This window comes from Melopsittacus undulatus, chromosome 8 (genome assembly GCF_012275295.1).
Source record: "Melopsittacus undulatus isolate bMelUnd1 chromosome 8, bMelUnd1.mat.Z, whole genome shotgun sequence".
Lineage (NCBI taxonomy): Eukaryota > Metazoa > Chordata > Aves > Psittaciformes > Psittaculidae > Melopsittacus > Melopsittacus undulatus.
The window spans coordinates 4,675,848-4,702,456 of record NC_047534.1 but is presented as its reverse complement, the minus strand read 5'-3'; the positions used below and the strand labels follow the sequence as shown (position 1 = coordinate 4,702,456).

At 39.4% G+C, this 26,609-nt stretch overlaps 1 protein-coding gene across 1 annotated transcript; it reads right to left on the bottom strand.

Annotated features, from left to right (window-relative positions):
• Positions 1-2,222: 2,222 nt before the first annotated feature.
• GNA12 (G protein subunit alpha 12) lies at positions 2,223-26,609 on the bottom strand. The gene is made up of 4 exons (XM_005155242.3): positions 26,601-26,609; positions 25,568-25,783; positions 4,193-4,243; positions 2,223-3,216 (listed from the first exon to the last, which is right to left on the bottom strand). The coding sequence occupies exons 1-4, from the start codon at positions 26,607-26,609 to the stop codon at positions 2,731-2,733; spliced, it is 762 nt and encodes a 253-aa protein (XP_005155299.2). The 3' UTR covers positions 2,223-2,730.

Here is a 26,609-nt window from a genome sequence, read left to right as displayed (position 1 = left end):
TTCCTGGTGTGAACCATCACTATCAAAGTCCAACAGAACACAGAGCCTACAGAGCCAAAGCCACTTTCATCTGCAGTCTACTACACCACGCTTAGGCCCATTTTATCAATAAAGAGAAGAAAGGCAATAGTGGGCTTGAGGTGAACCAACTGGTTCCCTAAACTCTTGATTTACTGTGCAAAACTGCTGTGTCATACAAAAAAAAACCAAGCTTGAGAGCTCAATATGAGATATCTCATGCTGTTTCTTTTCCAGGTGCAGATTTTAAGTTAAAATATAAGTTGTATTACTAGCTCTGTTCAGAGTTTTAATTCTATAAGGTGACTAAGGATACAAAATAATGGATGAGCATCAAGAGAAAAAAAAGAACAGGAAGTTCTATGCTATGCCTCCCAGGTAAAACTACAGTAGATTGAGACATAAACTGAGGTAATTCTTGAGAACAAACACAGATGAAAGGGAATGTTTAACTCACTCGAGAAAACCAGCATAGAATTAACTCATCAACTCATGTAGAAATTGTAGTGAAAGAATAAAGCTCACAGCAAGCTAGGAAATAAGTCAACCTAGAAGTCAGGTCAGCCCACAACTGCCTCCTCTTTCCCAGTGAAGCGGAAGCTACTACCAAGAACTCCAAGAATATCTGAAAGCTTTGAAAACAGTCTTAGTCTTCAGCTTAGAGAAACAAACCTTACATGAGGTTTGATTCTAAGTAAACTGGTTTGCTTCACTCTGTGTTGAAACATTCACCTTTTCAATTGTAGTAATCTTAAGAGTTTCCCCCATCTGAGTATTAGAGTCACATTAAATTTTTTCCCCTCCAAGGTTAAAAATTAATACATATTTAAAAGACAGAGTTGGTCCTGGCAAAAATAAGACTTGATACAAGGAAATTAATCCCTGCTTAAGATTGCTCAAAATTTAAGTCAAACTTTTCTTAACTGTAACTTTTCAGTTTGCTTCTTACCCCAATATTGTGCACGTTGCACAGCACTGAAATAGCCACATCTTTCCACTCTGAAGCCTGCACAATCCAAAAGACTGCTACAATTAGGAAACTACACAAAATCTGATATGAACATCTGCAAGCTTCAGAGAGGAAGAAGACTCCAGATTTTATCCAAATTAACATGAAAGGATAACAGAAGAGGACTTTTTTTTGACCACATTTCCCATGGGATTACCAGCTGAAGTAAGATGTTGCTTGTTTTGACATGCCACTGCAGGCTCAAAGGGGTAAGAGCTCCAGGGAATCTGCTGACTTTTTATAGGTACAAACAGCCCTTCAGGTTTTCTTCTTGGATGAAAACTTGTGACAAAAAACTGCACAGTACACTACTTGTAAATTACCCAAAGGACAGCACTACAGTGTTGATAGGAAAGGCAGATCTTCAGTTTGTCCATGTTCCCCATTGTAGTAGAAAAGATCAGATATGTCTGTACACAAAAAAGGCACCTGACAGTTAGTTTCACTGATTGAGTGTGCTAGGAAAAAAAAAACAGTTCATATCAGTATTATCCATCGCCTCTTGCAATTTGACACACAAACCATTGCCCAAAATGGGCAACACCAAGCTCTGCTGTACTCAGAATTACATGTGCATTACTATAGGCTAAAGAACCCCATTAAGACACAGATTAAAGGCTAATTTTACAGAAAGTCTTGCTGTTCCAAACACATCAGTGCAGCTGTAAAACTGGGATCTCTAGGGTGTTCAGTCTTCCTATAAGGTCAGCTCTTGGGAACTAATCAAGCAGCTGCTGCACTACCAAAACCTTTGCTTAAAGAGTTTAATCAGCTTTCAAAGTTTTGAATGTAGATAAAGCCCTGCTACACAAGATACCAAACCTTCACAGACACTGCCAACTGTGGGTGCGAGAACAGTGCTCAGTTTCTATCATGTACATCTCCCGGAGCACCCCTAGGCAATACATGGTCAGGTGCTCTAGCACAGGCTGCTTCACCAAGGAAATCAGTTTTCCCATGATACAATACCCTTCACACATAGTGCAAAATAAACCCTTCTCCATATCTTTAACTTCCCTCCCAATTTACTCCAGTACTGGTTTCCTTATGTAGTTTCATACTTTTGCCTTAGGAGACTCTTGCAAAACCTTCAGACAAGAGCTGTGCATCCACCTCAATAAGTGGATTCCAGACCCTTGGCAAAGCTAGGGTTAAGAACAGAACTTCCATAACGTTCTCCTTACAGCTGCCAAACTCATTACATTAACATTAATTTGATCGATTTCAGCACCTCCAAACTACAAAAAAAAGGCAGTTTTGTAACGACTGTGTCTCTGAAAATGAGCATACTCATTTAAATTTGTGTCTTCCATACATGGTTTTGTCAGAGATTTCTTTTTTTCTAAGAAGGCAGAAGTGGTTGTGTTATTCAGCATTCCAAGCTAGGTACAGAACCTACAACGGCCATGTTTCAGTAGTGTTTCTAGTCCAATGATTCAGTAGCTAACATCAGCATTTGACTCCTTCGGCCTATAGCTCCTCTGTTTGGACTGGCTAGTTTACAGCATTCCTGAGCCAAGTATTAGCATGGGTCCTACACCACATGCAAGGGCCATAAAGAAAGGATAAAAACTTGATCTAACCCTCCTGGCAACTTCAACAGGACATTGCCTGTTTTCCTTCACTGCAGCATAATATCCTTCAGATCTCTTGAAGGATCGTGTCCTTCACGCATGAAACACAAAGCGGATGTTTTTCAGTGTCTATGGCATGGTGAAGTGATGGAAGAGAGGCTTACTACGATTTCTCCTCTTCCTGTCAAAGCACTGCACCAGATAACGTTGAACATCTTCTAGCCTGTGAGGGTCGCCTTTGAAGTCCGAGAAATACTTCTTAATGCTGACAGTCTTTACCTTCTCTACAAGAAGATCCATCTTGTTGAGGAATAGGATAATAGAAACATTAAAGAAAAGCTTGTTATTGACTATTGTCTCAAAGATATTCATGGACTCCACAAGTCTATTTGTGCGCCTGTCTTCCATCAGAACCTGATCGTATTCACTAGAGGAGACCATAAACAAAATCGAAGTTATTCCATCAAAGCACTGGAACCATTTCTGACGCTGAGATCTCTGTCCACCCACATCCACCATCTTGAAAGGTATTTTTTTAATGATGAAATCATGCTCTACTATCCCTTTGGTGGCTTTTCTAGCCAGCAAAATATCTTGTTTGCTGGGGAAATAGTTCTGCAAGAGAAAAGAAGAAGAGTGTAAAAAAAACAGTCCTTCAAAAACGCTGGCTATTGCCAGAATATTGAAACAATAGGAACAATCAACAAGAGTAATGTTTTTTTATGAACAAGTGAAGAAGGAATACTCAGCTTTACATAATAACGAGCTGTTGATCATTTATCTCAACACATTTGTAGACAGCTACAGAAGATCCTGAGACATACGAGAATAAAAACATAGGACCAATGCACTCATTCACACTTCTATCTTTCAAGCCTTCCATTTTCAGGCTGACATCTACTTTTTCACCATGAAATTCTTAGCTACAGCATAATTGCCATTTAGGAAGTGTTCAGTAAAGCAGATCAAGTAATCCCTGAAAGGACGTTTTTTACAGTTCATTACTCTTACAAAGGAGATCTTACAAGCTTTAGTGGAAATACTTCTCCCAGATTCACACCCTATGACCAGCAAGTACAGCAACATGCTCTATCACAGGCTGTGGCCCAGCCCACCATTGTAGAGAGATTTGCTCTTCAGAAGCTTATCACCGTTACTCTTTAGGAAAGCCATGTCCCTTCTTTCTCTTCCAAGTCTCCTGGCAGATGTTTCCATTACAGATTTGGAATACTACAAGTGCTGGCAATTATTTTTATTTGGTCAAGTTTCATTATGATACCTCAAGTAGCAGCATCCATCAGATCATCAGGAAAAGTGAAAGAGATCCAGAGGCTGTATAAAGGACTGATAAAATACATGCACAAATACAACTTCCATAAACAGTATTTGTCATTTGTCAAAAGAGATGAAGCAAATATTAAGCTTCAGTTTTATAAGGCTGGAATTTACTATTCCTAAAGAAAGAACACTGACATTATTTAATGCATTATTATAAAAAATACCAAACATCAAATCCCACTAATCATAGCACATCCAGGCTTCAAATATCTCTTCAAGCTCTTTTGGTTCAGAAAGAGAAGATATGTCTTACCAGCTGACCGATCCGATCCAGGTTATCCAGGAAGTATTTCACCGATTCACCCTGTGGAAAAGGAATGAGATGGGAACTAAACTTTTTTTATAGGATAGCAAATCCAACTAAACTATAGCCTTTCACTTTCCAATATGCAAGGAGGTCTAACAGAGCAATAGCACAAGTAGAAGCCTGAACAACATCCTGATATGCATCAGGAGCTGGAGCACTAGAAGGGAATATATAGCTTAGTTCACATAAAGTGCTGATAATGAAGTGGAGCTGTCAGAATATACCACCACCATAGAGGTAAGGTTATATTTCTTCCACAAGCAATTCCCTACAGGTCCCAGAAGAACCAAAGTTGAATAGAGATCTCACTAAACGCTCAAATCTATCTAGTAAATCTTTACAGTGCAAAGAACTGTTGCTGAAGTCAGTCTTTTGGCACAAAGAATTACTTTTCCCCTTGTATGATGAACACAGTTAATTGCCACCGGGTGGGAGTAAAAATGAAACACATTTGTAAGAAACCAATTCATTTTGTTTAAAATTCATTGCCATGAACAAAAGCATATCCTAGACTGGCTGGCATTTCTTTAGAAAAGGGAAAGATTTAAGTCACCTGCAATTTGCGAACATTTAAGCTAGACTTGCTCATCAAAAAAAGAAAAGAAAAAAGGAACATTCTGAAGGGTTTACTCTTTTCACAGAGAGTTCCCCTTTTAGGTTCATTCTAATGATGATTTGCTCACCTTGTACAAAATCCTTCAGCAGTTATTATGAGAAGAATGCAGTGTTTACAAAGGAATTTTGCTCTTATGTGAAAATGCAGGAGGGTCTTTGTGTTTTGTGCGGTATGCGGTTTTTCTCTCAACAAGCCTGCCCATGTATCACACTTGAATCAAGTGCCACTTCGCATAAGTGGATATAGGAAGACCTTCATGTACTCTGGAGAAGTAAACAGATTGTTTCCACATAGATGCAGACTTTACTTCTGGAATGAAATTATCTTTGTCAGAAGCCCATTCTCACTGAAACACTTCCCTTTCATTTCTTCAAATGAAGACGATCTGTTCAGTAAGAAAGTACTCTTCATTGTTTAAGACACATGTCTTACAGTTGTAGCCATGTTGTAAGAACGACATAATGGAAAAATCCTGCTTCCTTTTCATCATTTTAGGCAGCAAATCACATTACATCACAGATCAGGGCTGTGTTGATAACAACCCAACTGACAGTAGGTGCCCCCACCAAGTCACCTATTGAAAATGAGAATGTTCTCAAAATACCATCTCAGATTCCAACAACAATCTAAATTCTTAAAATCATCAATTCTCCTCTAGACCATTAGCAAAACAGATTTGTTCTCTTCCAGTACAACAGCAAAGAGATGCTAGCACAACAGTTCACTCTGAAGAATCACACTGGAGATCAGAGGATGCACAGTGTACTGTACAAGTACATACTTTCAGCCTAAAGCATAGACAAAAAAGACCTGTAGCTTATTATTTCCTAACATTTTAAACTAGAAGTGCTTTTTTGCAAAGCAGAACGCACATATTTGCAAAAAACCTACCATGTATTACAAAAGACTTACCATGGATCATCAGCAGAAAAAAATACTTTCTTTTTGTTTTTTTTGGGGGGGTGAAGTTTCCAAAGTACAATTGCTCTAAGAGCTTCCTTACAATCATGAATTTTCATAAGGTGAAAGTAATTTCCTGTATTTTTTGGCACTCTGTTGGATCAGTAGAGGTATCACAGACCGTATGAATAACAAAAGTTCTTCCTGTACAGCATTAGTCATATTAGGAGATGGAAGAGCCCAAAAAGAAAAGGTCACTGAAGATACAACCCCCTCCCCCACTTCTCTATCTATTGTGCTTCACCCTACACAATGCCTTTAGATGTGCAACAAGGCTGCAAACTGGCGGCCTCTGATACAACTTGTTCCTACTTTCTACCCAGTTGCTTTAAGAATCCTTGCCTTATCCATATCCCCTCCCACGCTGAGCAGGAAACAGCTGTATGCATGTAAACTGCTGGGACACACAAGCAAGTTCACCTGATTTACAGCTTCTGCCTCCCCCATTTCCTGCCCCACACATCAATCAGTTTAACATTTTGCACATTTATAAGAAGGTAAGAAAATAATCTAATGAAAGAAAAACATATGTTCATTTCTGCAGTGATTTAGGGAAGCTGGACTGCCCTAGGTTCTTATAGAGCTCTTCATAACATTGTAATTAAGCCAAATAACTCGTTCTGGGTAATTTTGAGCAGTAATTGCGACACACTTGGGTAACCCAAGTCAGGTTGCTGGAACAGGTGGGAACACCATATGCGCACTCTGACAGATCTGAAGAGATCCGAATAGTCTCTTCCAGCACAGAATTCAAAAGGCATCCAGTACTTCAGTCAAAATACCTGCTTCCAGTCAAAACAACAAATCCCTGACAAGCTCCAGAGAGTCTGAAGTTAAGAAAGGCTCAAAACATTAAAGCACGCAAACGTGAATGGAGAAGACCTCCCCCCCCCCAACAACCCCAAATGCACACCACACACTGAAAGGCCCTACTTTAAAGATGATTCCCTGATCAAGTCCTGTGTTATGGCTTATGGAATTGTGGGTTCAGTTCCTGTTCCAAGATTTCTCACATAACCTTGCTCTACAGCTTAGTCTGATTCACCGAAAACTTGGTTACTGCTGGGAAATCCATGGGGTATTTCAGTTCATGGAACAGGCCAGCACAGGACAACTGCAGATGGTACCAACTGACCTGATGAATAATTTGTAATGTATTTAAATGAGGAAAATATGGAAACTCCAAGTATTAGGGCTGCTTTGGATTAGGATTTTTAATCGGAACAATTGTATTAGCTGAATGTTCCTTTATCTTATTTTTTTCCTTTGTCACGGTGGAAAATAGCTCACAATATTAATTAGCTCTAGAAGTCAAATTTAGTTAGCTTTATAAAGCTGCACTTGAAAGCAATTTTGAACTCAGTTGATATATTATTATTTATCCAAAGCTATCACGCTCTAGGTATTACACACACATAAAACCACACATGTGCATGTCTACATATATGAAAACATACTCAATGAATTTATGAACTGCTCAGCAAGGTAGGGTTTCCATTCAAGACAAATCAACATCAAAATAAAACGGATCAGCTTTTGATAGTTCTCATGTTGATCTACGTTTTTCTCTCGAAGACACAAACAAGCTGGTTTAGCTTTTTCAGTGCAAACTGTTTGTGTTTCTCCAAAGTCATCTAGCCATTCCACTGCACTCAAAAGCTGGCTCTGCACTTCCAATGCTCTCCTCTTCCAGATCTCAGAGTTATTTCTGGTTTACTGGCATGACTTCCTATAGAAGTGGTAGCCAATATTTGCAACTGATTCATCAGAGACTAAATTGACAGACTGGCAACTTCAATCACACTATTTTAACAGTTCTAGTGGAAAGAAAAAGAAGCTCTTTTGAACATTGCAATCTATTCCAAACTATGCTTACAGGCAGCAAAATAGAAATGAAAGCCATCCAAATTATATTTCCATGCCTAAAGATAATCACATCATGGTGTGCTTACTCAAACAAGCAAAAATGGTCCAGTCAGATATGTCAATCTTTTACAGGCTGCTGTGTCACGAAGAACTGTGGCAGCTCAAGAAGCTTCCTCAGATCAACTACATTCATTGAAGACTGTTGAACTTGCGTCTTTTCAGATTTAAAAAGAGACAAATCTTATTTTATTTCTCTGTTAGTAAATACACTGTTTCCTTTTAAAAAAATATTCTAACAATATTCATAAGTAATATTCTTTAACTCTGAAAGACATTATTTAATCTCAACCAGCACGGTCCTTAAACATGAAGCAACAAAACATGTCAGTGAAGCATGTCTGTACTTATATGTTTTGTTTGTTTGTATTTTTGACTAATTGTTTATTTCACATTTGAAAGCTCTATCAAAGCTTGAGGTAACCATCATCTATTTTGCTGCTGATACAAACCAGCTAGCTATGTTTTTCATCCTCCTTGATAATAAATCACAATGTCAAAACCCTGTCTTTCACCCATGCCCTGTGTTTTCCGGGACAGTGGTGGGGGAGGGAAGAATGACCTCTGAGTTATGAATTTTACTCAAATCAATCCTCCTTTTTAGTACGCCAGAGCATAGCATAGACCATTAGTCTTCCTCAACTTCTTGCTCACCACACAAGAGTTACCACAAATGCTTGGATGATTCACTCTCTCACTGCTAATCTCTTCTCCCTCTGCAATACATATCCTCTGAGTAACGGTTTTGCCAACTGGGACCAAGTGAAGGAATAAGGGATGCTGTTCCCATTGTTCAGTAGGATGAGTCACTGCACATCTGGGAACTGGGGGAATCAAGAAACACAAACAGAAGGCCTAAAATGAGCCCACAAGTTCCACAATGCAGCATCACAGTTGGATCTTTATTTAAATTAGCATTATTTTTTTAAACTGTCCTATCTGCAGTATAAAGCTTGGGGAAACCAGAGAAAACAGAATAATTTGCTTAAAAACTTACTGGTGGAAGAGAAAGGGAGGAAAGGTAAAATATAAACATTCACTCTTGCTTCCTGTATTAGTGTTGAAAGCTCTTTTTTATATGCTAGATTATTCTGAGCAGAGGTTTCCCAAGGGGAAGAAGCCACACAATTGAGAAGGTTTTATTCTATATAGTTTGTACTATATGAATGTCATCCTAACATTAGCTCCAAATAAGTCACTAGGAAAATAATTGAATTTAACATCTCTGTCCCTTTAGGCTAGGTTCACAGCACATAAGAAATCTCCACACAGAAATATTGTAACTAATCTGGCATCACTTCCTTCGCTGTCGATAGCCTCACTGCAAAAAGCAAGCAGAAAACACTTGGGCAGAGATCCCAGAGTACTAATTCAATGAAAAATAAATGCGCAACAATGTAGATTGCTTTAAAATACCCAGACACTCTGTAATAAGAAATGTTCTGCAAGGCTATAGTTTAATCAACTTGCTACTTTAACCCTCAGCCAGTTATTCCATGTGACAGTTGGTCCGATCATAAACAGCAGTGAAACATCCTATTGTCCAGTTCCCTAAAATACAGACTCATTTCAAACTTTGCCTTCTCAAGTGCAGTTCCGTCTGCATTCTGCTCTGAACTAAGACTTGAAAGGGGACCCTATGTTCCAAATTGGCTTTTTTCCTTCCCTTGTCCCAAGGCCTTTTTGACATAATATTAATTTAGCCCTTCCTGATCATTCTGTCTCTAGCTGCTAAATTTAGCGTGCACGATTTAAGGTAGGCCTGTCAGTCTTTGCTTGTTTCAGATGATGAATTAAACCACACAGGATGGAAACGTTATACTTTAAGGAAGCGCCTAGCACAGATCTAACAAGATTCCCACAAATACAGCAAAACACACGGAGAAATAGAAACTGCAACTGCCCCAAACTGCAGCTGAATCTGCAAGATGAAAGCAACAGTGACCCAAATAAAAGAACAGCAGTGTTTGTATCCCACCCTCCATTCAGGAGATGTTAAACACTCAGCAGCAGGGCTGAGAAACATAGAGGAAATCCCAAAAAGAAGTTTGGGAATCTCCCAGCCTTTAACCTCTGAGATCTTGGATACACAAATGGGATGGATTTAATGAAGTACTCACACACAATTTAATCCAAAGTTGGCCTTTATATAAGGTACTATCCCATCAGGGCTGCCAGAGACACAAACTGACGGCATGTAATCCTAATGCTAACTTTCAGTACAAACATGCAAGTGAAATCTCTGTTTTTGAGTTAATTTTTGAGACAAAACCTCACTTTTTACAAGCTTTCTAGAATGTTGATCACCTGTTGAATGTATGGGGTTTGAATGTTATCATTTCAGATGTTTAATAAAAGGAGGCTATACAAAACAGAGGCCCAAGGGAAGAGCAAAGTTATTAGCACAGTTATTAGACTGGGTAAAATAACCAGGAGACTGGCAACTGAAAACGTTAGAAATGTCAGATCAGCCAAGTTTTTAGGTACTGAGATTAGAACCCGAAACCTCACCAGCACAGAGACACAGAAAACGCTTTTCTTAGTGAGACCTACTGGCCTCAACAAGCAGGTTAACATCCTGCCACAATAATACATATATCCCTTGACAGCAGAGACACGGCTCCAGGCTCTGCACCCTGGTTTTGTCCAAGGGGAGCAGTAGTCCTTCACGGACCCCAAAAAGCCAGGGCTAAAATTTGCATGAAACAACCAACTTCCCCTCCCCAAACCTGCTCCTCCAATAACTTACTTCTAAACCTGCACTTCTATTCAGCCTCACTGGTAACAGATTTACTACAGCCAGAAGTGTGTCTCTTCTCTGTGACAGCTAATGAATTGAGTATTATTTTCCAAGGAGATAAACAAGTCTGTGCTTGTTAAGAATCCACTCAGAAGGATGCTGAAGTAACCTAAATTGCCCTGAAACGCTCATGCCCATTCTACTCCATAATTCTGTTCTACAGATATTCTACATCCCGACTGGGTACTGAGATTTATTGACAAAACCCAAACATTAATTCTTCATTCAATCACAGGTTCCAAGGCAGAGACCAGCCACTTCTGTGCATTTAAGTCATGCAGAATTCTATCCAATCTCTCTGGTATTGTTTAACTTCCTCCTTAACAACAGACTGAGCTACTGGCTCCCATCCAGCAACTCCAGTGCTTATCCAAGTTGCTGCTATCTGTACCCTACAAACATAATGACTACAAAAAAAGTACCATTTGGTTCCAAGCTTCCTCTAAAAACTACTTTTTTTCTATTGCCTAGGCATGCAGTATAGGGATCAGAAGTTAAAGTTAGAAAAATCAGGTTTTATTAGCTCAGTACAAGCAGGCAATGCAAAACTCAGTTTGTCCAAGTCAGGATAGCTTTCTATAAGCTCGTTCTTCATGCACACAGGCCAAACTGTACGTTTTACAACATATGGATAAAAAACTGCGTGCTAAATTAATTATCCCCTATAAAGTCTAGGCTAATCTGAGCTCCCACATCAGTGATAAGACTTATGGATCCCTGTGACAGAATGAAATTCTAGCCTTCCAGCTAAGAAACCCTCTCAACAGGAGCAGAGCTGTTGTGGAGAAGGCAACTCCTACATGCCTTAGCTATTCCCAGCAATTAAATACAGCAACTTTGTGAAAGTGCTGCAAGGAAAAGGAAAAAGTCACATTTCTTCCCTGAAATTCTGGGTGCTTCTACATCAACAGGATGTAGAGAAATTGTTCAATACTACGTTAACAGTTCTGTCCATTTGTCTCAAATATGCAACAGTGCCTCAAGGAGAAAAGGAATTTTCTGTTAATAGACTGAGGCAGGCTCATGCGACACTGCAAGCTTCAAGAAACATTAACAAAAATCCCCATTGTTTTGGTTTTACTCCTACTTACTGTCTCTTCATCACTGCTATTTCTGCTTCACAGACTTGCAATGACTAGAAGGAAAAGCAGGTGCAAACAGCATAGAAAACAGTAGTGGCCACAAACAAAATTATGCACAGTGCAATGCAAGAGGGTTAAATTATTGCCTTTATTTTTAATTCTGGAAAAATCCTTAAGCAGACTTGCACATTAGCCACAGTGATTTAACATTTCTCAGCCTTCACTGACTAGCAGCTACCAAGCTTCAAGGAGTAGATGCAAGGGGATATATACACAATTCATGTGGAAGAATCATGGTTATGTTTAAGCAATAAAAAACTCCGATAACTGTACCCACCATCAGCAGCGTGCCCAGCTAGCACACACTCATCCTGGCACAAGTGCACGACAGACATAGTCATAAGCATCTCATGAAAGGATTCCTTCCTGTTTCCCTGCCAACTGTCTAAGCGAATGCATTGTCTAAAATAGCTGCCAGAACCCTTTCATCTCAAACACCGGAGGTTCTTCGTGAAGCTGAACTAACGCACGCCAGCTCAACTTCTCATTCCAAGCACAGTCTGCTACAAAGCACAAGAGAAAGCAAGTGAAAGCAGCAATCTGCCACAGTGAAAAGAAAGTCACGAGCTGTAAATGGAAGGATGGATCCAAGATTCTGGCCAATCACTAGCAAATTATCCCATTTATTCTCAGTGGGCAGCTGCCAGGCAAAAAGGGGCATTTCCAACTAACACATCAGAATTTAGAAGCAACTGAATGTTTTACAAGGCACCAGGAACGATGCACAATCACGTTATTATGTGTCCCTAGTCCCGTGCTTTGTTTTCAGCAGCTCAGTATGCAAACCTGAAACTCCCTTTGTTTACAGAAGACATCTGCAGAACTAGAACATTGACCAAAAAAAATTACCTTATGAATTAAACTAGTCAGCAGTGCTATCAGATCAAGACTAAATCACAAGTTTACCACTGCGTTTCCCTTTCAAATCTTATCAGATCAAGGGATGGGAAATAAATATCTTAGATCTCGTGGGCTGAACAAACAGCTAACACCAGCCATGAGAGAATGTTGAGCTTGGACTTTTCCATGGCAGGTGGCCAGCTGGAAAGCTAAGCGACTTGAATGCATTTGCAACAGACATAACCTTGAATATCTCAGCAAATGATGTTTCCTACTCCACTTTTACACCAAAGCACTTGTTGCAAAGTGCCTTAATGCTGCACTTGCTGTGGAAACAACAAAAAAATTGTCTATGTTGTTAAAAGGTGTCTGTAAGAATTGGAAAGTATCATTTATTCCTTATATTTGTTTTTAAAGATTGTCTCATTTTGTATGTATACAACCAAGATACCTTTAGGTGTGATGTAGACCAATATGGTGGTCTTGCAGGATTCAGAAAGCTGCTCAGTACCTGAAAGTCAGGATTTATGCAGAAATCAGACCAAGATCAAATGCAAGGTCTCAGTTGAACTCAGGTGTGCTATTTAACAATTTGATTCTGATAAACCCAAATGTGCATGCAGTAGAGAGCAGAAAAATAAAATTCCACCTTTCTTGCATTACTCAAGTTTCACACCTCAGCATTCCTCAGGAATCCTCAAACCAGTTTCCATGTCTCATTTTGACAAATCATTTGTCCTAGAAACAAAACTTCCCCATTTTCAGTAACAGCTTGGTATTTGTTAATTTTAAAAGGTTGACCAACTCTGAAGTGCCCTGTTTTTGCCAGCTGTTACTATGTGACTCCTCAAATCAGTGGAATTTCATAATGTATACTTGCTTGATCTCAGCACTGAGAAGTTACTCAATATCTCATGTTCACCCACTTACACCAACACTGGCATTGCTTTCTATGAGTCTGACCTTTACATGCACCTGTACATCACTAGTGACCAAGCTGCCTCATGGCATATGCCATGAGGGAGTATTTCTTTAGTTCACAGCTATACTTTGGGTCTGTGAGAGAGAGTTTCACCCAAGTGACTGCCCTACCTCTAACCTCATTTCTCCTGCTCCAGTGCCAGTACTGCAAGTTGAGTCCAGATGAACTATAGTGAACCTTAAGCCATCTTTGGTGATCTGAAACAAACTTCAGCTTCTATTGACAATCAAGCTCTTTATGATCTGATTCACAGTTATTATCTCAAAACATTTATTCATTCACACCCAATCACGATGATCAATTAATCCAAGTATTTTCTCCCCCACTGAAGGTTGTTTCAGCATGGACAAGGGAAGTTCTTTCAAGTTTTCACTTAAACCTTGACACTGTTGATGCTTTAGTATGAAGATTTAGTAATGTAACCTTTTTATTTCATTTCAGACTTTGTTCTCTTTCAAATCATCCAGGATTGCTCTTCCCACATTTTTCGCTTCATTCTACCACATGACTCACATCATTACATTCACTTATGAAACCAAAACTGGAATGGATTTAACTAAGCTGAAGAGTAAAGCTCTTCAGATACTGGTTCACTAAAGGATTAAACATCCCTGAGCGAAGACTCTCAAGGTGAGACGGGGTTGGTAACTGCATGAACAACTGCACTAATGTGCAATGCCATCCTATTTTTATGTGTGCTTAAGCCAAATCTTTGGACACAATCCTCAATCATTATAAAGTGTTGAAGCTGAGGCGTATTACAAATGACCATGGAGGAAAAAAGCCCGGAAATAATTTAAATCTTGCATCAAATGGAAAGCTTTATTTCGATTCACCCTCGTGTACATCTGATTTAAACAAATCAAGTACTGAGCACCGGAGCACAAATCTAACAAAACAAGCAATTTGAAGTAAGTGACTTAGTCTCCATCCTTAAGGCCTCATCTACAAGTGTAAATTACTCAAACCACAGTGGAAAATGAAGTGGGTTTCACAAACTTCAAGCTGTTCAGCAGGCTAGCCTATTAAAAAATAAGTCCTAATTAAAGCCCAGTCACCTACTGACTGCAGAGGCGGAAAGAGCCCAACCATGCAGATGGCCATCTGAAGTCCTTGCAACCCAGAATGCATGTGCTGGACTGGGAGAAAGAAGACAGAAAGAGAGGATGTAGTAGGTGGCTTCTTTTGCCTCCTACCCACATCTATCATCATTACTGATTCGGTACTGTACTCTGACCAGACTGAGACCAGATGGAACAAAGTCTTACATACGCAAAATTCAAGAGATGGAATGAAACAGGAAAGAGTTTCATCAATAAACCACTTTTTCTTTTTCATTTTGAGATTTTACTGACTTTTCTGAAGTAGAATTAAGTGAGTATCAAGGAAAGCAAGTCAAATTAAGAGGCTTTGGGGGTGGGGTAGAAAGCAGACCTTCTAAGGACAAACACCAACAGTTTGTTCAGGAGTAAAGCCAAGTGAAGCACAAGTCTGCCACAGTCTGAACTGCAGGAATCTGTGTTGTATACAGAGGAGACATTTGAAAGGTGTCAATAAATTACTTCTCAGAGCAACATGTTTTCCACTTTCTCAAACAGAAAATCTTGCATGATGTTTCCAAGAAGTTTTCCTCCCCTCCCCAAAATCCTAAGTCAGTAATAGAGCAATATAGGTTTACTCCACAGAGCTGCTTTAAGTATAGCTGAAAACTAATGAGAAGGTGGAGACCATGCTGCCTTCTGCCTTTGTACAGAAGGCCTTCCCAGCTAAGGCAGGTTTAGAAAAAGGAAATGCAGAGCACCGAGCTAACTTTTCTCCTTTGAGGAAACAGCTTCACAGCTCTGCCACTTCCATTAGTGTTCAATCATCAGTTGGTTGGTTTCTGGCAATACAAAACCTCAAGAGATTTTCTGGAACAGTATCAAGTTCAGATGCACCCCTACATCATCTCATCTATGAAGATCTTTACTGTTGCACAGCTGTCATTTCACATAATCATTTCTTCCCTCCCTCTACTCACTACCTCCTCCTCCACACTCAATACCTGTGAAATGGAACCTTGACTTTGAATGGTGTATGCAAACACTTCAGATACTCCAGTAAGTTAGAACACAAACATTTAAAAACCTAAACAGCGTCCTTGAGGTACTGGCATCTTATCTTAGCATCAGGAAAGATCTATGGAGTAAAGGAAGCACACCTCAGATGAAGGATCAGCAAGATACTGCCACATTCCTTTGCAAGCACCAAGATAAGGTGATGTGATGCCAACTGCTTGTTCCTTCACCAACACCACAGCATGTCACTACTTCCTCTGCAGTTACAATCAGCCATAGATTTGCACTCTGCCTCAGATGAGCTTCCCAATTTACAGCAGACCTTCCAAAAATGAGTTGTGCCAACATAAGCGAGAGTACAGTGCAAATCAGAACTTCCTAAACCCTCATTTCCTATTGCTCACGGTGATTATCACAGAACTACAGCCCAAGTTCAGCTCTATCCTTGAGTGACACATTGAGTAAAGCAAAGTTTTAAGGTAGAGCGGGTTTGTTAAGGAGACAGCAGGAAAAGGGAAAGATAATAGGAAAAAAGTACATTAAAGAAAACTATAATCCTTTCAAGAAGTCTTTGCAAAGGATCAAGATTTGGATAGCTAGCAAGAATACGACACAGCAAACTACGCAAGTTACCACTACCCTAAGCAACCTACCTGACTTCCCTTTTCAGCTTTCTGTCAGATCCTGTCTTTTAAAGAAATGTTATTCACTCTCATAATGACAAGTTAAGAATAATGTAAGTATCTGTTCTCTTAAGTATAAAACCCCAGAGACATGCCAGTAGGACTTCCCACAAAAAACAGACCTAGTTTTAAGTTTTTGCTCATTTGTTCATCTGTGCTTGTTACTTGTTCTTAATCCTACATAGCTTGCTATGAACTAGGACATTCAGGAAAGCCTGAAACCATTCACTGCACATTATCCTATTAAATTCAGTGGCCTCTTTGGAAAATCCAAGCCTTAACCTCTTCCTGGAACAAGACACTGAAAACACTCTCGCTCCCTGTCCCAATTCTAAATGGAGCTGACAAGGCCCAGTACCAATATGAAAGAAAGCTGAATTACTATGGGGAACATACAAATGAGGTGCAAAAGGCTGAACTGTAAAACTGGAACTTTCTGAAGTGCATCATCAGCACTGCTCTTCTGAGCAGAGTGAGCCATGTCAGGGAGACGGGCTCAACAAAACCATTCACCTCTTCTTTCGCAGTGCCTGTGGGGTTATTTTTGCCTAATTTCCTGAAACCAGTCATAGGGTCAGAAAACTGCTAATACAGCACAAAGCCAGTAGCAAACACTCTCTTTTCTTTTACACAGCTAAGCCAGTCCTTGCTGGATCTTCAAGCAGCGCCTGTAGCTTTAATATACCAAAAGCTTTGAAAACCCATATCATGGGAACACAAATATAATAGTCTCCATTAAAGCTATATCTTTTGAGATTAAAGGGTCAAAACCAGTCTGACAAGTGGAGCCCTTCCACTACAAACAATGTTCTTCATGGTTTTTAAGATAGATAAATATTAACATATATGTCTCTGCATAATGCAGGTACTTTGCTGCAACTAGAATAAAAGCTGTCCTCATGCTACCATGTTTTTAATCTATGCATATGCTCATTACTTCATAGATGAGCTTTCTCCTGCTTCCACCAAATTTCAGTAGCAATTCTTTATTAAACTCCCTTAGTCATACAGAGAGCACACCTTTAAATGTACTTAACCCACTTGGATATCTGGAATACATTTGAATTACTGGGAATCTCTAAGGAGATACTGGTTGCCAATTTTGAAGTCTCTTGAATTATGGAGACCCATTAGAAACTTTCTGAACATGACACGAAACAGCATGATCAAAAGCTAAAGGCTGCTCAGTGGGTTGGATTTGTCTCTGCCCAGAACTTTCCTGCACACTAGAAAAGGATAAAGAGATTACTCCAGTGGTTTTTAGCTGCAGTTGGGTACTGGCTCAGACGGCCTGAACTGAAAGTTTCCTTCCTTGTTTCTCACAGCATGTGCCAGCATTTCTTGATGGGAATGCAGAGATTAATTACAGCTGTACTTGCTCTGAACAAATCCTTATATTCAATACAGTCCTGAAAGATTTAGAGTAGCGCTAATTAGAGCTTAGAACAACAATTCTGCAAAGACAGACATACTGAGTATTTCTTCTAATTATTTTATGCATAATAAAAATCAAAGCTTCTTTCCAGAAGCAGAGTAGCATTTATTCTCAAGAGTTGGGAGCCAAAAGTGCTTTTCCAGTCTAAACCCATTAGATTCTGTGTTTCAGTGCTATTGCTGAAAGTAAGACATCAACTTATAACTGCTACCACACGCAGAGAGGCGAGGACGAGTACAGTATTTATTCTGTAAACCTTTGGAGCACCCAGACAGTTCTCTAAAGGGCTCAATTACAAGAGGTAAAGACAAAACAAGTTTGTTCTTAATAAAACACACATGAGTAAAAAGAAATCTTTCAACTAGAAAAATGGCAGTCATTAGGCAAGATGCAAATTCTCATAATGAATTTTCAACATGGGAGCTGTATCTATGAAGTTGTTTCTCTCATTCACCTTAACCACACCAAAAATACAGACAAGATTTATTGGCATCTGAAGGCCAAGAGCGAAAACTCCTACAGGCAGCCTTCCACAGTACCATAAAAATACTAGGCTTTTTAATCTACCTCCAAGAACCAAAAAAAGTAGGACCACACAGTCTGAATGTCAGCCTTTTGGTATCCACTGACAGCAGGGCATTACTGAAGTGCATTAATGCACTGTACCTTTTAAAGACTTTTGAATTGATTTTGCCTTAAGTTTTTGATCTTCAAATAAAATAAAACAGGAAAAAATTGTAGAGTGCCAGGAATTCACTACACAGAGCACTAGAATAGCCAGTAGCATAGCTCCAGTGTCTGTCTCGGTTCCCATATGGTAGCCATATCAATTTCTTGTTATCCACTTATTTATTATGTATGATCTGCTTGTTACTTTCCAACTTATCCTCCCAATTCTATGCAGGCTACATTTCATCCAGCTGTTGTATGTTGTCATAACCTAAAGCCAGAAGCAACTTATAGCCAGAATCCTTTTATTTTTCCACAGAGCATTTAGTACTGAGAGCTTTAATGCCTGGTTGAGACTTCAGGTAGGTACTATTACAAATTGCTGCTCTATAACACTTTTCCATTTGTACTGTATTGAAAAGGTCATAATTCACGACCTGTCTGGTTCTTGTTATTTCTCTCCAAAAGCTGAAAGTATTTCAGGACAGCTAATAACCGTTTTACCCATCACACAGCTTTCTATGGATGGTTCTGCTCAAGAGAATGGCTTCTGTCATTGAGAAAAAGATACTGCACGGCACTGTCATTGAGAAAAAGATACTGCACAAGTGGATTTTGCTGGAGCTCAAAATGATTTTCAGTGTAAAAAGATTTATGACCTTTAGTTCTCTAAATGGTATTGAATCCAGCCTACTTTAAAAGCACGTTCTTCTCACCTCTTGGTCAGATGCACTTAAAGCAAGACTGAGATTAGCAAGTGAAGCATTCCTTGCTGTAGGTGACAGACAATATGTTATGAAGGCATCATCAACTCTGCCTTCTGCTCCAGCTTAGTCCTGAATGTGAACCTCAGTGGCCAAATGCTGCTCAAGAAGTTCCTCTGGTGGCAGCAGGCCCATCAACCTATCTCATTTGAGCATTTATTTTTGGAATACTAAAATATGAGACTTTGCATTCAACTTGTATAGATGCGAACTGACAAACTACACAGTATTTGCCAATATCCACAGAATCTTGTGCAAAGATTTCCAGCTGCATTTTACTTTATGTTACCTTCTCAATTTTTAATAAAGCCCAAACTGTAACTCGCCAACTCTCACCTCTTGAACAAAATGCCACTTTTGTTTGGGAGTTCTTACTTGAGACTTCAATCTAAAAAAATTTTCCTATTTGGTCTTACAGACAGGATTAGAAGCCAGGGACTCCAACTGCTAATCCTTCGTACTACACACCAGACAGAATGCTTTGCAGTATTGTACTTACACAAGCAATTAACTTCTTTTGCTGTACAAAGATGAGTCAAACTTCATAACACAACCATCAACTTTTGAGGTCTTGGTATTAGAGGGCAAAACTAAAACTAAGAACTTCAATCTGTCACTTGATTGTCACAATACTGCCACAAAACTTTGCTTGGATCTTTAACTGAAGAGATACATCTCCATAACTCAACTTGCTATATGAATCCTGAGCACGATATTACTTAAGCTGCACAAATGAAGTCTGCAAGTTACTGACCTTTCAAGTTAATATGATATCAAGGCTCAGTGACAGCAAACATGACTCTGGTTTGCAGCACTACTGCCAATCCATCAGTTTTCTGGGTCAGAGTAGTATGTCCCATCCAGGTAAGAAAAAATCTACATAATTTAGAATCATAGGATAGTATAGGTTGGAAAGGACATTCGAAGGTCATCTAGTTCACCCCCTCTTAATCCATTCTCTACCCATCCTGTATTTGTGCTTGGGATTACCCTGACCTAAGTGCAGGAGCCTGCACTTGGCCTTGAACTTCACGAGCTCAAGCACAGTCCATTCATCTGCAGATTTCATTTAACACGTCACTTCAAAAGTGACCAACTTCTATGTCAAGTTAGTGCTCTGCTGCCCAACACCTCAACTCACTTGTCTGCTAGATGCAAATGCTGCCACATAACCTCCATATGCTATGGCAGCTAGTATACAGCCAAACTCCTGATCATCTTGCATTATTGCCATACCTACTATTTCTGTACCAAAGTAAAGACATTTAAGCAACATTTATTCACTCTGAATCAAGAATTAGTGTGCTTCACCTCCAATACTGCCCAAACACGGCTGGCTCTCTATGAGGCCTTGAGGCCATCAGCTCCTTGCATAAGGACAATGCAGCAACAAATCTACATTAACACGAAGAGATGGCTGTTCACTGTATAACACTTCCAAGCATACTAACAGTTATGGCAGGTACAATTTAACTACTTAAGTTTATTTCAAATGTCTGCTTAGAGGAAAAAAGGACAGTTAATTCACAGGGGAGCAACTTGTGTCCTGTTACAAACATCCCCAAAACCCCCAAACCTCAGAACACTCTGAGAATGGTGAATCGATATAAAAGAAAGGCTCTTTAAAACATTTTCCAGCGTCTTCCCACATCCAAGGCTTCAGAGGCTCTTAGTATTTGAAGTATTAGTGGAAGTGTTCATACAATTCCCTGTGCACAGACCTAAAAATAGCTATGGACACAGTAGTAAGTTCTGGTCTATATTTGCAAGTCCCTTACTTCCCTCTCTGGAACCTACTTCTCCTTAGCACTGACATTCAATTTCTTGTGTTTTGTTTTAAAAAGAAGTTATTAAAAATTAGAAGTTATTTCAAGAGTGAGTGAACATCAACAATAATAGATCAATATTACATTTAAATAGATACTCTTGTGATAGATTATGAATATATTCTGCATATTAAGGATATCTGCATTAAAACAGATGCCTTTTGCAGCCTCCTTGGATAGCCATGCTCTCTTCTGTATCAAGAAGGGTGGTATCTGTAAGCACAAGTCAGAAGCCAGTGTGGCTGCAGGCAAATAACCCAGAACAGCTGCATTAACTGCAAATAAGCTTTGGAGTTCAGAGTAGATAGCCCCATCAATGCTGAAGAGATAAGAATATGACTTGTACCACAGGAAAAGTTCAGGAGCTCTTGAAATACATAGTTACAGGCTAGAAAGACTTGGTGTCTTGAAGGGAAGCAGTAAGGATCATTCAAATAAGATACTGCTTTGACTAAGAGTAGTTAGGATGGAGATACAAAAACAAAACAAATGTGCATGTTTAAAATAGCTGATAAAACAATGTTAGTTTTGCTTTAAGAATTGATGAAGCCAGATGATGGCCTCTGCAGATCTACTTGTTGTTAACTCAAGCTCTGTAACATGCTGGCACACAATACGATTCTGTTACGACCGTGACAAAAGTGTAATTTTCTTGCCTGACATGCCCTATTTGTCCCATCTTTAACCACAATGACATGAAGCGTGCCAAGTTGAAACAAGTCAAGCCAGTAGCTAACCTCACTTCAGATTTTGTTTGTTCTGGACACATTAAAACCAAAGTAAATGGCTTCTCACATTCTCCCCCTAGAGACTTGGGAGGAAGAACAAAAGTCAAAACAGAAACCACCTGACCAAAGCAATTCCTACCTTGGCCTCAATGTGTTTATGGCACAAAAGGAAACAACATTTATGGGTGTGAAAAAGCTTGCAGATGCATGCACCTGAACTCCCAAATATACCCATATATTATGAGGATCAAAGTGAAGAAGCTTCCACTCTTACAGCCAAATGATTACTGAAATTCCAGGGTCCTTTCTCCAAGAAGCCATCTAAATAGAATTTGTCTCCATCTGCTGGCAATGGAGAATTAATACCCAGTTGCCCAAAGTACCATGGGCAACCTCAACAGAAGAAATGTTACATGTGATGTGCATTCACGTGATGAATGTATTCATTTCTAACATACAGACAGAAAATGGGGTAGGATAATGAGGGCAAGGGAGAAGAGAGAAGAATCACATACTGATTACAAAGGAATTCCTATTCTAGTAGTTAAAAAAAGAGGACGGAGACGTGACAATGTAACCAAATATACAATGAAGCTTTTGTCCCCAGACTACTTGGCTTGCATACAAGGAACAGAGGAACTTGGGTTGGTGGGGACAGGCTGGGGCAGAGGAAGAGCGAAAGGCTGATGTTTGTGAAAAGAAAGCGAAATTGGTTATTCTGCTTTAAGAAAGACTGAAGAAAAGAAGCAAAAAAGCACCCTGCTATTGTAGAATCCACCCACTCACTTCTGAAATGCTCAAAGACCCAGACAGGCATTTACAAACAGCACTTCTAGGCACTGAATGTGAAGCAGAAAACACTCAAATGCCCAGAGGCAGCTTCTGCAGACCCAGAGAAGCAGCTTTCCAGTTATACTGGGGTTATGGTCAGAGCCATTTTCCTTCAACTGTTTTGCTACTGACGAGTCAGTCATTAAGCTCAGTGTGACAGACCATAGGAAGACACCTGCACACTGATTTTCAGCTCTAGTTAACCAGCCAACATGTTCTACTTGGTATTTTTAAACAAAGTCACACAGCTTCCTGGAAAAAAAATAGAGTTCAAAAGCAGACCAACATGTCCTATTGCTCAGAAGCTAAAATAACAATAGAAAAACGAGCTGGTGTTCAGTTGACTGCAAGACTAGAGTGAAGAAAATGCAAGTGCTGAGCATGGTTATTATTTCAAGCATTGTTAAGAGGCATTCAGAAAGATGATAGTAAAGCAAAGCTTCAAAATCTTAGTGATGACTTAAAAATTATTCTAAACATAATAAATTCAGTTCAAATAAAGTATATTCCATATAATAGAGCATTTATACTCAGTCAGAAAGGGAGTGCTGATGCAGAGGTTTTCTTTAGCCTTAGTTAAAATCAGTTTAGAAAAGATTTATTTTCTCAGAGTGCACTATATCTGGCTTCTATTTATTTACATGAGTCTATATCCAGCGAGGGTTTAAACTAAATGAAGGTATGGGTTTATACATATCATATATAATTATAAATAAGGCATTTCCTTAAACCACCTGCTTTCTTTAAGAACTTACGCAGTTTTAAACTTATTTTGTTAAAAGGGACTGTACTGCTGCTAATCCCCATGTACTCTGGGAATTAGACTTCTGCTGAACCTAGAAGCAAGGCATGGAAGCTTGTTCAAGCTATGAAGGTGTTAGTAATTCTTTTAGCAATCAATCCAGAAGTAGCATTTGTATCCTTGAGATTAATACTTACATTTAAAATACTTCTCTGCAATAAGTGTTTGTATATATAGAGGTGTATATACATATATATATATGTGTATATATATATATATATATATATATATACACTCAGGTATATTAAAATCTATTAGTGATGCAGCTTGCACAGTAAAACAGCAGCACCCAAGATCTTCAAGTTTAACGCCACAGATGCATGCAGCAGGACTGAGTTACACAGTGGTTCAGTAATACACCATATCATTGCACTACTGACAACCCCTCTGGTGCTTGCAGGCATTCCAGTACTATTAAAAAGGTTATACAAATGCCATCCAAAAAGATGCATGAGAGAACTATACCATGGTGCTGAAGATGACAGCATACTAAATGATCAGTTGAATGCCTGTATGCTTTGGGTTTGTGGGCCTTTTTTATTTTTTGGTATTTCCTGTTTAATCCTCAAAGCCAGAGAATGCAGAGGTAGGCCTACTAGTCTTGGAATGCTATTTATTCAACAAACTGAACTTTTTTTCCAATTTGATGCAATTTTATTGCTAACATGTACAGGAATGAACCTCCCACGTGATGCCCATCTGAATCTCCTCGTAAAAAACAAAGCCAATGCTTGATCATAGCATTTCCCAGAAAAAAAGTAATTCTTAGCAGGCTGCTGGTGTAATTATTCCTTACTATACTGGATTCTCTTAGTAGTTGTCTCATGTTAAATTCAAGTTCCCTGTGGCGTGAACCATCTTTTTATCCCACATTTGAACAGTGCTTCGAACAGCAAAGTCAGTCTGTGTCTACAGATGCGAAGAATTACAGAACAATTAATCTGTCTTCTCTCCCCCCTGTACATCCTTCCCCCCATCCCCAGTGCTGTAACATGGGAATTGTTACATTTTTAGCCTGAGGAAACGAGGTTTAAACAATCATCCTGTGACAGCTTTACCTAGCTTTTATTTTTCAGCCATTTAGCAATCTCCTTGATACTTCAGTGACTGATTTCAAAGGTACTGAACAAGACAACTCAGGCATATACTAGTGGAGACAGAGGAGTACCTAAGGGCTGCAACATAAATTTAACTACAGTATCAGACATTAGAAAACCCTCAGAAAGGAGCGGCATGAGGAAACAAACATTTCACTACTGAATTTCTCTAGCTTTCCCTTAGCGATATTGAGTTCCTCCTTAAGGGTTTAGGGGAGACTATACAAAGCCATGCTTCTATCCTCTACCTACCTCCTCTAATTAAACATTGATAACATATCTAGGCATGAAGAATTTCAACTGTAACTGTTTCTCTTTAATAAAAAAGGGAAAATAAAGCTGGATGCGGTTTGGGGACAAAACACCCAAAGCAGATTTCTACCTGTTAAAATCAAAGATTTACTAGAACAATAAGGATGTCACCACATGTAATTTTCCAAGTGACTAGTGGTACTAGGTTGCATTGATCACTATTTTGTTTCACTGAAAAAAAAGAGGAAGAACCCCAGAGCATCTCAATCTTGTACATAGGAAGAGAAAGAGTAGGTTATTAACAGCTGTCAGAAACATATTCCATACCAGAAGTGCAGCTATTTTGGCACAAGAGCATGAAAACCTAATAACGAGAAAGCAAGGAAGATAGCACATTTTTATGCTCACTGTCATCTTTCAGTGCTTATCCAAGTTTCACTTGCAGACGTCAGGATGAAAAGAAACAGCCAAATAGCAGCAGCCGGAATGGGTGCTGCATTCACTTCAAAAAGATCTGCACGCAGGAATAGTTTGCCAGTATCAATATAGTGCAAGCTGGCAGGACTGGAAAGTTACAAATTAAGTGTGCCTTCATCAGTGACCTACTATGAACAGACCTACTGAGCTCCTAAAATATTTTTAGTTCAACCAATTCCTGCCTTTTTTGGTTCCTCTTGCTCTTCCAGTTTATCCAGTCGTGCACTTTTCCACTCCCTCTTTACTGCCATGTAGTTTTTCAAGTTTGGCTCCAATTACCACTTGTTTCTGCTGCTGAAGTGCTCAGATTTACAGCACTACTACAAACGGCTCATCTGATGCCTAAATCTCGCATGCAGCGAACAATCTTTCAACTGAAGAGAGATGTATATGGCAGAGAACTTTTTCCTTACCACTATGAAGATGGACATACTCACCAGCTGATACTCGCTCCGACGGCTGAAGGCTTCCTTGATTCCTGAATCCCTCCACAGCGCGCCCAGTGCAGGTACATACAGCTGGAAGGTGGCAGGCTCTATGGGCATTCCAGCTTTGTTTTCAAAAGCCATCAAAAACATTCCATGCTTCTCATTCTCCGTGTACTGCCAAGGGATCCCCAATTTGTCCCGTGCATCAACCAGAACCCTGCAGCCCTAAAGAATGATTCAGATAAGAAAGTCAGTGATAAAAAGATTAAAGTGTAAAAGAACAAGGACTGAGGGGTACTTGAAACTCTCTTTTATTTTTCTTGTGAGATTGAACTCAGATGAGAATCATAAATATTGTTTATTGCAACATCTCCAGCAGAAATCAGATAGAAAGAGCTTGTTTGTGTAACTTAAAATGTATTTCTCCAGGTGGAAAAATACACTAGCAGCAACAGCTAGTTGCAGTAAGCAATACTACCAACAGATAACAAAAAGTAAACATCAAATGTGTAAGAGAACTACCTGGGGACTAATGTACGATCCTCATAGCTGTAGTTTTAAAAGTAACACCATGCCTGAAAGAGAGTTCTTCCATCTTTGCATTTGGGTTTACATACCAAAAATTACATGCTACCAGTCTCAAGCCTTTGGAGATCAGAAGAGCCTCAAAAAAAACCATTGCTGAAAGAAAAACCTGTATATTCTAGTGAAGGAAAGCATACTGAGCACCCAAGGGATGAGGAAACTTACTAACTTCTGGTGCTGTACGCTTCCACTAACTAGTTAAATATTTAGGTGAAAAAGACAGCAATATCAAACTAGCAAGATCCAAAAAGCATGGTGCTGTAAAGCATGATTTTAGAATCACAGAATGGCTTGGATCGGAAGAGGCCTCAAAGCTCATTCAGTTCCAACTCCCTGCCATGGGCAGGGACACCTTCCACTAGACCAGGTTGCTCCAAGCCCCATCCAACCCAGCCTTGAGCACTGTCAGGGATGGGACAGCCACAGTTTCTCTGGGCAACCTATGCCAGTGTCTTACCTCCCTCAT

What these genes read in the sequence shown, in the direction of transcription:
- GNA12 (XM_005155242.3), bottom strand. An exon ending in GTCGGAGCGAGTATCAGCTG is followed by an intron (nt 4,244 to 25,567) that starts GTGAGTATGTCC and finishes CCTTTTCCACAG; the next exon opens with GGTGAATCGGTGAAATACTT. An exon ending in TGGATCGGATCGGTCAGCTG is followed by an intron (nt 3,217 to 4,192) that starts GTAAGACATATC and finishes TTTCTCTTGCAG; the next exon opens with AACTATTTCCCCAGCAAACA.